General features: G+C 39.6%; 1 protein-coding gene across 1 annotated transcript in view; it reads right to left on the reverse strand.

Annotated features, from left to right (window-relative positions):
- Window positions 1–996: 996 nt before the first annotated feature.
- met (MET proto-oncogene, receptor tyrosine kinase) overlaps window positions 997–13,560 on the reverse strand; it is a gene marked incomplete at its 3' end in the record, with an annotated part of 75,810 nt that continues 63,246 nt past the window's right edge. The window contains exons 12-15 of the mRNA XM_007570328.2: window positions 10,682–10,831; window positions 4,399–4,552; window positions 3,006–3,140; window positions 997–1,257 (exon numbers count right to left, since the gene is read on the reverse strand). Of these exons, the coding sequence (XP_007570390.1) occupies window positions 997–1,257; window positions 3,006–3,140; window positions 4,399–4,552; window positions 10,682–10,831 (700 nt within the window). The remainder of the gene's footprint in view (window positions 1,258–3,005; window positions 3,141–4,398; window positions 4,553–10,681; window positions 10,832–13,560) is intronic.

The raw sequence follows: 13,560 nt of genomic DNA on the forward strand, positions 1-13,560 counted from the left end.
GCAGATGGCTGGCAGTGTTGGGTTACGGCTCTCCACAATGGACCCTGGGAACATTAGCTGAGAACAAATCATCCTACGCCACTTTGAAGCACTCGAGCAGCCACCAAATCCAGGCTTCAGGGGATAAATTCATATGAGGGGGGCCAACATGCCGCTTTTCTGGAACATTACAGTGCTAAGGGTTTTTCTCAGTTTAATGCTAAATTCGATCTGTTGGGCTAAACCGCCTACCTCCATGTGGTAAAACGGGCTGATCTGGTGTCTGCATGTCAAGTTTGAAGTTTTATAAAGCAAGCATTTTAACTTAACGTAAATCTGATGCAGTAAAAGCACACAAGCATGAAGGGTGGATTAACTCTCGGCTGTTATCTGTTGTAATTATTTCTGAAGTTATGGAATCAGGTTGGATTTACTGCAGAAGGTACAGATGATAAACGGATTATCAAGTCGTGGGAAACAGCTATGTAAACACGAAAATCACCGTGTTTACATTGAGTGAATTTGTTTTCGTAATTTCAATTTGTGTAATTTTATTTTCGATGGAAATGCAAGCAGAGACCTGTTGAAACATGTAAAATTTTTACTTAAAAATAAACAAAGGCACTGAGGTGTAGGAGGCTGCACAAGAGGAAGCTACCTTCCTGTTAGCATCACTGTTCTGAAAGAATCACCAGCAGAAATTCTCTCGCATATGAATATAGTATCACAGCACAAGACTTCCAGAACAATATTATTTGAAAAGATAAGATCAAAGTAGAGGTGTTTGGTCATAATGCACATCCATGTTGAAACACTGCATGCTGGCAGAGATGCATGATGGTAGACAGGGGAGGTGATGAGGGCTTGTTGTGAAATCAAAGGACCAGTGGACTTTGTAGCATAGGGGCGACTGGTATATGTTTGACTCCAGATATCATTTGACAACCTGACTTAGATGAGATAATTTTTATATAAACCTTCGATCAAAACCCGACATCCCACCAGTTGATCACTGACCTCTGCCGATGATCTGGTTGACATGAAGCAGCAGTTGCTCCCTTGCGATCACCACATGCTGCACCTCAGTCAGCAGGTCCGGGTGGAGACAGGACGGGTCGATGTGGACTGGAGCCATCAACAGGGGGGACACCAGGTCACCTTCCATGCCCAGCCCCAGCCCCCCTCCAAGGGTTCCCAGTCTGGGAGACAGCAGCTCCCCATTGGCTCTGTACATAGGAGGAGCTGCCCGACATGTCTCAGGCCTGTCGACACCCTGATCTGGAGAGGCAGAAACAAAAAAAGAGAAGCAGGGGGTCAGAGGTCGGCCGCTTAGTCACAACACCTTGACCTCCGCATGTCAAGGTGTGTTACGTGATTGGAGATGGACAGCTACACAGACACAGAGCTGGAAGGAAAAAGCTTGAGGTTTTCTACTCTGTTAGAAGGCTAATAAATGCAGAAGTTCCTCCAGAAAAGTCAGAACAAGAACCAGAGCTGAAACAGAGAGCGAGGTCAAATGTCCTGAATGTTAACTGTCCCAGAAGGCAAACATTAGCTCATTAGTAAACCCAGGCTCTCCAGACTCAAGGCCAGCACAGAAATCGCTTCAGCTATGATCCAGGGGATCATAATACCAGGAGCCTCTCAGTGGCCCTCAGGGCCAGAACAGAACCCACAAGAGGCGCCACAGACCACATCAAAGATTACTGACGCATGCTAGATGAGAATATGTGCATCATGTTTTTATTAGACTTTATATCTATAGTTTTTAGTTTCCGAATACCTAATCTGTAGTTTCTCAGGATTTATAGTTGGGCTAATCTTTTCTGTCTCTTTACTTCCTGTTCTACTGATTCTGGGTTTCTTTGTCATTCTCATGTTGAATTGTGTTGAGTTTTGTGATTGGTCTGGTCTGTTTGTGTTCTGTTTTCAAGTTTTTGGAATAACAGCAGTTCGTGGTTGGTCAAGGATGGCAATGAGATTCTGTGTGCATGGTGTGCAGTAATACACACCATGGTGGTGTGTATTAGAACCCACAATGGTTCTAATACACCATTAGAACCTTGGTGTTCTAATGGTGTATTAGAACACCATTAGAATGGTATTGTAATTCTAATGGTATTACCATACCATGGTAATACCGTGGTATTACCATGGTAATACCACCATGGTGTGTATTACACCATGGTGGTGTAATACACACCACCATGGTGTGTATTACTGCCAAACAGTCCTGCTTTGATCTACTTTGTCAAGACACTGTTTCATCCATTCATCCACCATCTATGCACACTTAACTGGGCCGGATGGTAGGTAAAGGGGCGGAGCCTATCTTCCAACAGTCATTAGCAAAAATCAACTAACTATGTTAATGTCAGCAATTTTTGCTTGGAATTTCGTAGACATGTCAGTAGTTCATATTCATAGAATAAAAGAACAGTGTTCATTTTACTCAAACATATTTATATATCATATAAAAAGTAAAATCAGAGAACTGATACTTTTAAGTGGCCTCTTAATTTTCTCCAGAACCGTATATGTATAAGACACCTAATTTAACACCTTAAAATTTAAAAGTCCTGCTCTTTCTAAAACTCCACCTTCAGGAAGTCATCACAACATGGCTCTTTTATTAACCCTTTAAAATGAGCTCAAAAGATCTGCAGCTCCACCAGGTGTTTGCTAATTACTCCTGGCTAGTCTGAAGGAGCAGAGCAGGGGAGTTGCGGGGGAATGACATTATAACATGATGTAAAACTCAAAAAAGTCGATTTTACATATTACTGCCCCTTTAATATTAAACAAAACATCTTATGTGATTATTCTTTTTTAACCCAAGTTAGAAATGCATCAATTTTACCTTGAAGTGATCCAATGATTTGGGCTGCTGTTAGTGTGAAAGGTGCACGATAAGGCATGCGCAGCTAACCGCTGAGGCCAACAGGTAAGGGAGCAGGCACATAGGAGGGAGGTGAAGTGAGAGAACAGGGAGTCACATGAAGAAGAAGAAAGGGGGAGGGGCTTACCCTCCAGCAGGGTTGTTCTATAGTCGACTGATTCATGGGAGACCATTTCGTTAGTGGGGCTGACGCTCCTCGCGTTAGCCAGCCTGTCCAGATGCTGGATGTGACCCCGGCCATCATACCACACCTCAGACAGATCTGGAAACAAATGTTGCAGAGACAGAAAGAAAGATGAAAAAGGAGATGGAAGAGAAGAAGGACATAGAAACAGGAGGTAACATAGGAAGAGGAAGAGAGAGAGATAGAGAGAGAAATCATTGAGAAACAGCAAGTGTTTCCACCAGAGCATCCCACACAAGACATTCCACTAAAACCCACCAGGCAAAACAAACCCAGCAGACACACATGCAGAAAAAAACACTCTGAACTTCAGGTCAAAGAAAATGCAATAGACAGAAATTAAAGCAAAAAAACAAAAACAAAACAAAAACATACATTTCCTTTATGGAACTGACTAACTTCATTGTGTTTAGAAAACTAAGTAGTGCCAGTGACAGAATAAAAATTTATAAGGGAAATGCCAAAAAACAAAATAAAACAAAAACAAAAAACAAACAAACAAAAAAACACCAGGAAACTTAACAACCAGCAGATAAAGTTCTGGGTGCCAGTAACTCGTCTTTTCAACCCAAAGTAAACCACTTTGTTCCAAATATCATCTGAGAATTTATAATCAGTCAAAAAAAATTGCATTCTGCTGGTTTACATACACAAACAGATACATATTTTGGCATTTTATTGATTCATTTTAGCTAGTGTTTTTATCCAGCAGGGTAAGAGTAACACAATATGCAGCTGCACGGGGTTATATTAACTGGAGATTTTTTTCTAATCCACATAGAGAGTCACACTTAAAAACTATTTATCCAGTTCCTTAAGCAGGTGCAAAGAAACCACACAGTTTAATGATATAATTTTGTCTGGATATCTGATCACTTTTCGTAAGCTAGAGTTAAGACATTTAGGCCTCGTCCAAACGTAGTCGGCTATCTGAGAAAACAAATGTATTTTTATGCATTTGGGCCATTCATGCAAAAGAAAACTCAGTTTAATAACGATTATTTATTAAAAAATAAATAAAAATATGACCAAAGTGGAGATTTAACAAAGCTTTGTATTTGCGTTTGCGTGCGTACCTGGGAAAACTGGTATGCTGGTATTTCTCATGTGTATGAAAATTTTAGTGGATGAAAACCTTTCTGAAACTGATCCCATGTGTACGATAATATTTTTTTTAAACAATGCGGCGGTGATACCCGTTTTTATAAAGAACCGGCTACGTATTTCAAGGCCTCGGAGTCTATAAAAGGAACATATGTGTCCAGTTTCCTGTTATTAATGAAAGATGGTAAAAAAGCTATTTGTAATGGTAGGACATTGAGTCTCCTGCTCTTACCATCGATGTGCTTGTTCCTCCTCCACATCAGCAGCGATGCCAGAAAGAGCAGCAGCAGGCTGACACACACACAGCCCACGATGAGGCCTGTGTAGTCCTGCTCCTGCGCCAGCGTCACCTTGCCCAGATGCCTGATGGAGTCCGCTTGGCGCCACTTAACAATGGGAAGGGATTTGGAGTGTCAGGAGTGAAGGAAGTGAATGCTAAATACTGTAACTAATACAATCAGGTTTTGTTCCCAGAGGGCTCAAGTTTTATGTTGTCAATGGAGGTTGTTTTGATTTTATTTATTTATTTATTTATTTTTTACAAGCAAACAGGAATTAAATTAAAATAACTAGTTTGCTTGCAACAATGACATCAGGTGTTCACAACCCGTAAGCCATCTTTGCTCAGTTGACAGAGGTGTGAAGTAATAGTGTTTCTTATTATTATTACCAACTAGCTCTGTCAAACAGCTTGACTCGAGACCCCTCCACAGTTTGTCAGAACATCAAATGAAATCAGATAGATAACTTGATTAAATACAGTTTCCAAATAATTCCTTTCACCAGATCTTTACTCTGCTGCCTCACTGGGAACTGGAACAAGAACTCAGGCAAAGTTTTGAAATCAGGGAACATTTCTCCAATTGAAACAATCAAAGGCCTACAAAACTCTCTGAACGAGGAGTTTTCTTATCCTGGAAGCGTTCTCAATGGGAGGAAATCCAACTGCACCACTGAATGAGAGACAGAGCAGGAAGCCCCAACAACATATCATGTTTTATAATAAAGTAGACCTAGTAACAGACAAAACAAATACAAATAAAACAGAGACTCATAATTTCACATTTTATTTAACAAAAGCTTAAGTTCCAAAGTGTTGGCCTAATAATGCCACTGCCATAAAAAAGTATTATTTTGCATAAAATGCAGAACTTTTCACAAAATAAGATTTTGCTCTCTGAATGTGTGAATTACTGACTGAAATACATTACTTCATGCCTCCTCTTATCAATTTGCTGCATATTGAATTTATGTTAATCTATATAAAGAACAAAACCCAAAATATTTCTAATTAATAAGAAGGGGAAGTCGTGACTGGTAACGGTCACGACCCCCTCGTTGAAGACCTTTGTGTTATGGTATCCAGGTATGAGATGATGATCAGACACTCTCCTAGAAATCTATTCCTGATATATTTAATTACCTGTACTGCATCTGCAACTAGTGGTCAGGTGCGTGAATTTTAATTTGCCAAAACTATGGATGGTCTCCAGATTTTAACATTAATGTTTAAAAAATCCCCCCAAAAAACAAACAAACAGAAAAGAGTCCTAGATGGAAAATATTCGGTTAGCACCAGCCCTGCTGTGAAGAGTGTTTATTTGTGTTGAATCTGTGGTTTCTCCACTTAGAACGGAGACAAACATGACCAACTCCTAAATGTTGATTTCAGGTCACGTCAGTTATTTCTCTGGTGACACTTTACATAAGAGCATCTGTGTCCTCAGTGGTACACAGAGATGCTGCAGTGTTTGCTTTCAGACAGGATGTGATACAGTCATACCTATGAGCAAACACACACATACAAACTTCTCTTTACCTTCTCAGGACATCAAAAAAACACCTACCGTTTTTAAGACATGATAGAGTTTTATAAAAAATTTTGAAAAAAATCATGTTTTACTATTACTTCAAATTATTGGAAATGCAAACATTTATGTTATTCAAATAATAACATAAGTTATTTACTTTTCTTGGGACCGCCACCTAAAAAAAATAAATAAATAAGAAAAAGAAAACTTCAATAGCCAACTAAAAGAATCAGCATATATTTTTTGCTTACAGGTGTTACAATGTTAGTTTACTTTTTAGAAAAAAAAAGTCATCCACTGGAAATGATTTCAATGTGTTCACCAGAGTCTGTGGAGAGATTAAATCAGTAATATTGCTCCTGCTTTCACTAGGCTTAGTGGAAATAAAGTTCCTGCTGCAGATGCAGTGATGTGTGTGTGTGTGCATAGGTGTGTGTGCGTGTGTGTGTGTGTGTAAATAAAGCCTCTCTGGACAAGCCTTGATGTCGGTTTGTGCAGCAGCTGGATATTGGCTGACCCTGGCCTGAGATGAGAAGTTTTGCCTGAAGGCTGGTTCACGAGTCAACAAAGATGGGCCTGATACCATTTGGTCTGGAGACGGACAGTGGATGTTATCTCCACAGGAGTCTGAAGACCAGCAATGTCAGCTTGGACTGGACATGGTGAACATTTCATAACACTGTTAAAGCTGTTGGGTGCTGGGAGTTACATTAGTTTACATAAAGACACAAAAGCTAAGAGTAATGTTGCAGTGACATCATAAAATGTTGCTTTTTATTTGCTGAAAGTAGTTATGCCTCAAGCTGCTGTCATGTCATGTCAAGTATAAAGCATTTATGTCGCTTTTGATGCATTCCAGTCCCGAATAGTGTGTGTATATTGGGAGCAAGGGTGTGGAATTCAAAGTGCAGCAATTATGTTTCCATATTTAAAAAATGGTGAGCTCTAGGGTTTAAATAAGCCCTTTCATAAGTATAAAGACATTTATTTATGTTTAGTGGTGGGAATCAATTAAAACTTTAAAACAAGTTAAATGAAGGGTCAGTAATAAAAACAAATCACAATCACATTTTAATTGAGAACTTTATATCGACAAAATGAGCTAAATTTTCAATTCAAATCCCCTTTTTTTGCTGCAAAATTATTGAATAAATAGACAGATGAGCTCAACAACAAAAATATTTATTGTTTTTAATCAGTTATTTAGGCTACTCAAAATCAGACTGAAGCAAAGTGCTGTTATGCATATTCAGCTTTCCAGTGTTTCATGGAGCTTTTTAGAGAAAATACTTCTTTAGTTAGCTTTAGCATTAGCGTTAGCTTTAGCGTAGGGGTCGTCTGTGCTGCTGCTACATGTTCAGCATTGAGATGGTAGTTTAGGTTTGAATAGCTTCACTGATAGGCTAACTCCTTATAGCATAACTTGAACACAACAATAATCTTTTCCAGCTTCAAATCATATATTTTTTAAAAAGCAAAACTTAACCCCCAGTGTTCCAAAAGAAGCAGCTTGGTTGTTCATTGGTGTTGTTTGTGGAAGTCATCTGTATGTCAGATATATGAACGTATCAGAAACACGAAAAAAAAACAAAACAACGGTTCTGGGGTGGTGTGCATTAAAACCTATTAAATTAATTAATCAAAATGAACGTATTAAAGTCCAGGCCTATGGGAGACTTTTACTGCCATAAGTCGAGAGAACACTTTTTCAGTTTGAAAGTAGAATTTCATTTCTTTGTTCTTAAAATTTGTAATACTTGCGTTCTCTTTCAAATATTCTGTGTACTCTCTTAAACCTTTGTGTTCCCCCGTCGGGCCCTACTTTTGTCGCAAGTTGCATACTTAGTTGTCATTTCAACGCTTTAAAATTTTGACGTCTCCTTGCACCTTCAAGCATTTTTTCAAACTCTTTTTTCCTTCCTTGCCCGTACTTTCGAGCGCTGTTCCTAACATTCCAGTAGATTTTTCAGTGTTTTGTTTCTGTTTCACCATCAGGAAGGAAACCTATGTGTGCAGGGAGCCTTTGAGCTATGCCTGATGACATATCCAATCTGCGAGTGCCTTTCAGAAGCTGCTTGACTTACATTCAAGTGACAAGATGGACAGCTGGTTAGTAAGCCCATTCACTCATCACTCTGTGTAGCGGATTCTCACCAAGCTTCTTATTCATGAAGGACTGCATTAGGACGCAGGAGTTATTGAAGTCTGTTGTAAATGATGTGGTGCACATGGAAAATGTGGTGATTTCCCTCAGATTTCCCAGAGATGGTTATGTAGAGGTCAGTAAGGACGAATGGTTCTGTTACTACCTTCAATTTGTTGCACGGTGTTTGTTACTACTGCTCTTTCAGTGTAGAAATGTTAAATAGATAAATACATGCAGAAAAGAAATAAAATACACAATAATACGGACTGACGGACTGAAAACACACTTTTTTTTTTATCAGTGTGTGTTTGATCATTTCCGCCAGACCAGTCAGCCTGTTTGTCCATCAGAACCAGACACTGAGATAGGAAGCCATGATAAATTCTCTCTGTACACTGATGGTAGAAACAGATGAGAGTTTTCATATAAATTTATTATGACTGGCTTTATTGATATTGAGCTGTTCCTCTCATATCTACCTGGGAAAAGATGCGTGACAGCCAGTATCAGAGTCATGATCTCACACGTTCAGGATCATGGTGAAACTAGACTGGATTTTTGTTTTGGAGTTGCCAGTGAGGTGGGATTAACTGGATTTGTGTGATGGTCTAGAAGTAATTAGCGCTAAGCTGAAGCATTGCTGGAATTGAAAACATATTCACACATATATAATAATATTCATGCTTTATGGGGTGCTGTGGTGGTGCAGGGGTTAAGCACATCCCACATATGGAGGCCTTAGTCCTTGACGTGGCTGTCACAGGTTTGATTCCCGGCCTGGTGACCTTTGCTATGTCTTCCCGGTTCTCACATTAACCATTTTCCTGTCAATTCACTGTCAAATAAAGGCCAGTAGAGCCAATAAAATCTTTAAAAAGCTTTATGCAGGGGCTGGGTTAACAGAACATTTTCCATCTTTGTTTTTTTTAAAGGGTGATGGAAAAACCTGAAGGTCATCCATCATTTTGACATTATAATTCACCCACTGCATAAAAAATCTGCATATATGCACTTAAATTAAGACAAAACTGGTTGGCAACAAACTTCTCTGCAGGATACAGGAGCTTGTTTTAAGTTAATAACTCCTAAATATTGAATATAAAAATGTCTTGTTACAAGTGAAAGAAAAATCTGCCAGAGGAATTAACATTATGTATCAATATTCAACAATTATTGACTTAAAACAAGCTTCTATGTCATGCAGAAAGTTTCTCATAAGCCAGTGTTGTCTTATTTCAAGTGTATGAAGAGATGTTCACTAGAAACTAGACAAAAATATCAAGAACATCCGGTGAGATTTTGTTTTTGAAGTGTACACTTGACCACATGGTGTAGATGCTCAGACATTTTTACTTTTACATACAGAGGAAACTAAATAATAATAATAAAAAAAAATCTCTGGTCTCATCTCTGACCTGGTGACTGAACTCAATGCGCTGACAGCGTGAAAAGTGATGGGGAAGAGGCTGTAGAGCGTGTCTGATACAGCAGAAGAAGAACTCCTCCTGCTGAAGCTTGAGGGTTGAGGGACAAGAAAACTCCTCATTCAGAGAGTCTGGTAAACTTCTGATCACTTCAACTAGAGAAAAGTTCCCCGATTTCAAAACACTGACTCATCTTGCAGACCAAGATCAAAATTCCAAGATTTTGATCTTGGAATCAAAATCTCCAAGATTTTGGAGATTTTGATTCACAGTTCACAGACCTGAACTGTGAACGGGTGCACAGTTCAGGTCTATACTAATCAGGAGGCTGTAGTGAGAGTGTGTGTTCAGGCCATAGCAGGTGAATCATTGAGAATTGTTTCATTTAATTGTTTATACGTAGTTACAATCAGTGGTCGTTGTCAGTTACATTCATTTGCTTGATGTGCGATTCATAATGTGGACTCTGTTCTCTGCTTGTTTGGACTGACTGTTCATTAAACCAAATGAAGATAAAATGTAACTGAATATCATCACTTTCCTAAAATGACAGCCTAAGTTATACTTTTGTCAAAAGTAATACAAATAAAAAATAAATAAATAAATAAATAAATAAATAAATAAATAAATAAATAATTGTTTGCCTAACAGATGACTTAGCAAAAAACAAACAAACAAAAAAACACTATTGGCAAAAAGTGACGTAGGTCATTATTATTATTTTAAAAATTGACGAGTAAAAACTGGATTTTTTTATATCCTGTCAGACAACATAAAATTCTAGCGCAAACTATATCTGATCTTGATACTGATCAGGTATAGCTTACCCCATACACAAACAGTCTGCACTGGTGCTGAAAACATCAGTTCATGCTTGTGTGTCGCTCCCAGCAGAGTACCTGGAACAAGCCTGAGCGAGGAGGATGTGCGCGAGTGTGCATGAGCGTGTGTGTGTGTGTGTGTGTGTTTCTCTGTGCAAACATGCGTTCGGGGTGTGGCCGTGTTTTTTTGCGGTGCCTGGAGTGCTTCTGTAAACAAAGTTCTGTCCTAATTAAAGCATGTTTTGTTTACAGACTGTTGCAGGTGTAAGGAGAACCGGGAAGTAAACGTTGAGGGGAAGCGGGTGTGTCTCACCTCCACCTGCAGCTCCTTGGCAGTGGCGGCCTGCAGCTGGGTGGGAACGGTGCACTCCAGGGTGTTTCCGACCACCGTCAGACTCTCGCAGCTGTGGTTAGAAACGGTCAGGACCTGGCACTTCATTGCCTCCCTGTCCATGCGGTCGCCCTGCGAGAGCAGACCGAGGAAGAACAACGCACCCAGAGAGATGAGGAAGGAAAGGAAAGTTTAGTTAGAAAGAGGCAGAGAGATTTTTTTTTTTTTTTGCCTTTTTACTCCAGAAGACATTTGCCTCCTCTCATTAAAATTTTGATTTGTATGTCATGAGCTGACTTCAGTCAGCAAGCTTCAGCATGTTTCTGAGGTCCAGATACGCAATATCACTGGGAATTTTCCTGACTCTGTTTTCCTACTTTTTGGGTAAGCTCTGCCCCCCACATGTGACTCATCTGCTGAATGTTCCATTGTCCAATCCACAATTTTGTGACGGTGCTTGTTTTACAAATGAATTCCTACCAAATATTTGGCATAATTTGTTCCTCTTTTTTTTTCTCTTTCCAGTTTTGAGTTGTACAAACAGAACATTTCCAAACACAATGTTGCTTTAAACTTCCTCTGGGTTTAATTGTCTCCTCTCCAGTCCTGTCCCAGTCGTAAAACCACTCCCAGCAGGCGTGCTGCCACCCAAACACACCAGATCGCTTCTGTTTTTACTCATGAAACAGTTGAAGGGATGAAGATGAGTGCTGGCCATTCTATCCCTGTTGTTATTGTATAGTTATATTAGAGTAAAGTATGAAATGGAGCAGTCTGCCATGGGGTGTTTCATATTGACCTTTTTTCCTTTAATGACTGACAATTTAAAGTCGTTTTTTTTCTATGATCTACCTGCAGTCTGCTATAGGAACATAGAGTTATATTGTGTCTACTTTTTTAGGTCATATTTTAAGAGTCGACAGGCCTACAAGAAATAGAAATAAGATTTAATATAACAGTTTCATAAAATAGTGCATAATTCAGTGAAATCATACAAAATTTGAACAGAAACACTGAGAGATATCAAGAGAGATAAACTTGTGTACAGTGGTTTGAGTGAATGTGGATAAAATGGTTTGTTTACAGGTGTAGAAAGAAAGCGTAATAGCAATACCTGAGAATAAAATGGGGATACTGACCGGCAAAGGGCCAAACTGAACCCAAACCCAGAAAAACCACAGGACTTCTTCCAGACAGACCCAGTTTATTGGTGCTTTGGGAATTCAAAGCATCATTTTGCATCTCCACTTACAAGGATTGTGATTGTCACTTGAAGGGCTGTGCATGCATGAGGTATTTTCTCTCTCTGCCGGTGGCCACTAGAGGGTGGAGTGCAGTAGAGATGACCACAGGCCTGCTGTGCATTGAGGCATTAGCAGGAAAATTCAAAGTCTGAGGGTTTTCCCAAGTCCTTTCTCTATCCCTCTGTCATTCGTTGGGTTTTTCCATAAGTCTAAGGATGCATCCACACCATCCATATTTAGTCTGCTTTAATCAAACTCTAGTTTGCCAAGAAAGTCTGGTTCATTTGGGGAGGTGTGTGATTGTGCGATCCAACTCTGACGCAGACCAAAAGAGCAAAATCTGGTCTCCCTAAAAACCTAAGTCTCCGTTCAGTTGAAGTGAACTTGAATGCGTATGTGAACATCAAGTGAAACAGAGAGCAGGGCATTCTGGGTAAATACTACCATAACTAACATGCATATCCAGCTGCACATGGTCTTATACCAACGACAAAAGTTGCAGTCCTACAATAGCTAACATCTGATAGCACTCCATTTGTTTAGAAGGAAGCTTTTGTGTTTTTCCTTCAGTGGTTCAGCACCACCACTGGCAAGGCGAGGAGGGGAACAGGTTGCTCAGAGGGTTTCTGACGTTTCTGACGTTTCACTCAGTGCAGTGTGAAAGAGAAACGCAGCAGCTGAAAATGTAACAAATGTTGCAGTTTTAGTCTCCGATTGAAGCGAGTCTGCTGGTGTCTGTTTGGTGTGAAAACACCGTTAGCTGTTTAGCAAGCCTGCTTCCTCTCCTCTCCAAGGTAACCATCCATGTTTTTTACTGAAAATGTTCTGCTTTGTTCCTTTCTGGGTCCCTCATTCCTAACTTTTACTCCTGAGTGTTATCTTGCATGTGGGTCAGACTGACCTACACAAAACCATGACGAAACCTTTTTAATTCCAGCCTATTTTCGTTGCGCACTCCAGACACTTAAAATATTTTTTCCTGTAGTTAGGCATCATAAATTGTATAGATGATTAATTGCTCACATCTCATGTGATGATCCGATTTTTACTCTATTTTATTTTCTGATTATTATTTTCTTCACATTAATTCTAGAAATTAAAACATAACAACCAAAGTAACTAGCATCCAAATGAAGAGTACCTGTCATTTTCTTTGTTTATGTGAATTTAGGAGAAGTGAGCTGCAGTTTCATCCTGTTTAACCAAAAAGCTACCATTTGAAAAAGGGATTAACTGAAATAATCGAAGGTGAGTAATGCATAGTAATCTGCACAACAAAAACACCCCGTGTGGGACTGCAGGCACACACACACAAGCAGTGTGTGGATTTAAGTAATGAAGTTTGACGGAGCATTTCACGCTGTGAGAAAACAGAGAGCATCCTTCTCTTTCCTGTCTCCCCTAATTTTCTTCTGTTTGACTTTTCTTGTCTGTCATCCTGTGTTTCTCTCTCCCTGTCACAGGCATGAACAGAAACACAGTTATCTGAGTGCTGCACGGGGCAATAAAGCGAATGATCACATTCCTCGCGTGACAGTTTGGGATTTTCCAATTTGACACAGAGTGGAGTCTCGCACCTGTTCCTGCACACACACATGCACGCACACATGCACGCAC

This window comes from Poecilia formosa, unplaced genomic scaffold (assembly GCF_000485575.1).
Source record: "Poecilia formosa unplaced genomic scaffold, Poecilia_formosa-5.1.2 Scaffold258, whole genome shotgun sequence".
NCBI classification, from domain to species: domain Eukaryota; kingdom Metazoa; phylum Chordata; class Actinopteri; order Cyprinodontiformes; family Poeciliidae; genus Poecilia; species Poecilia formosa.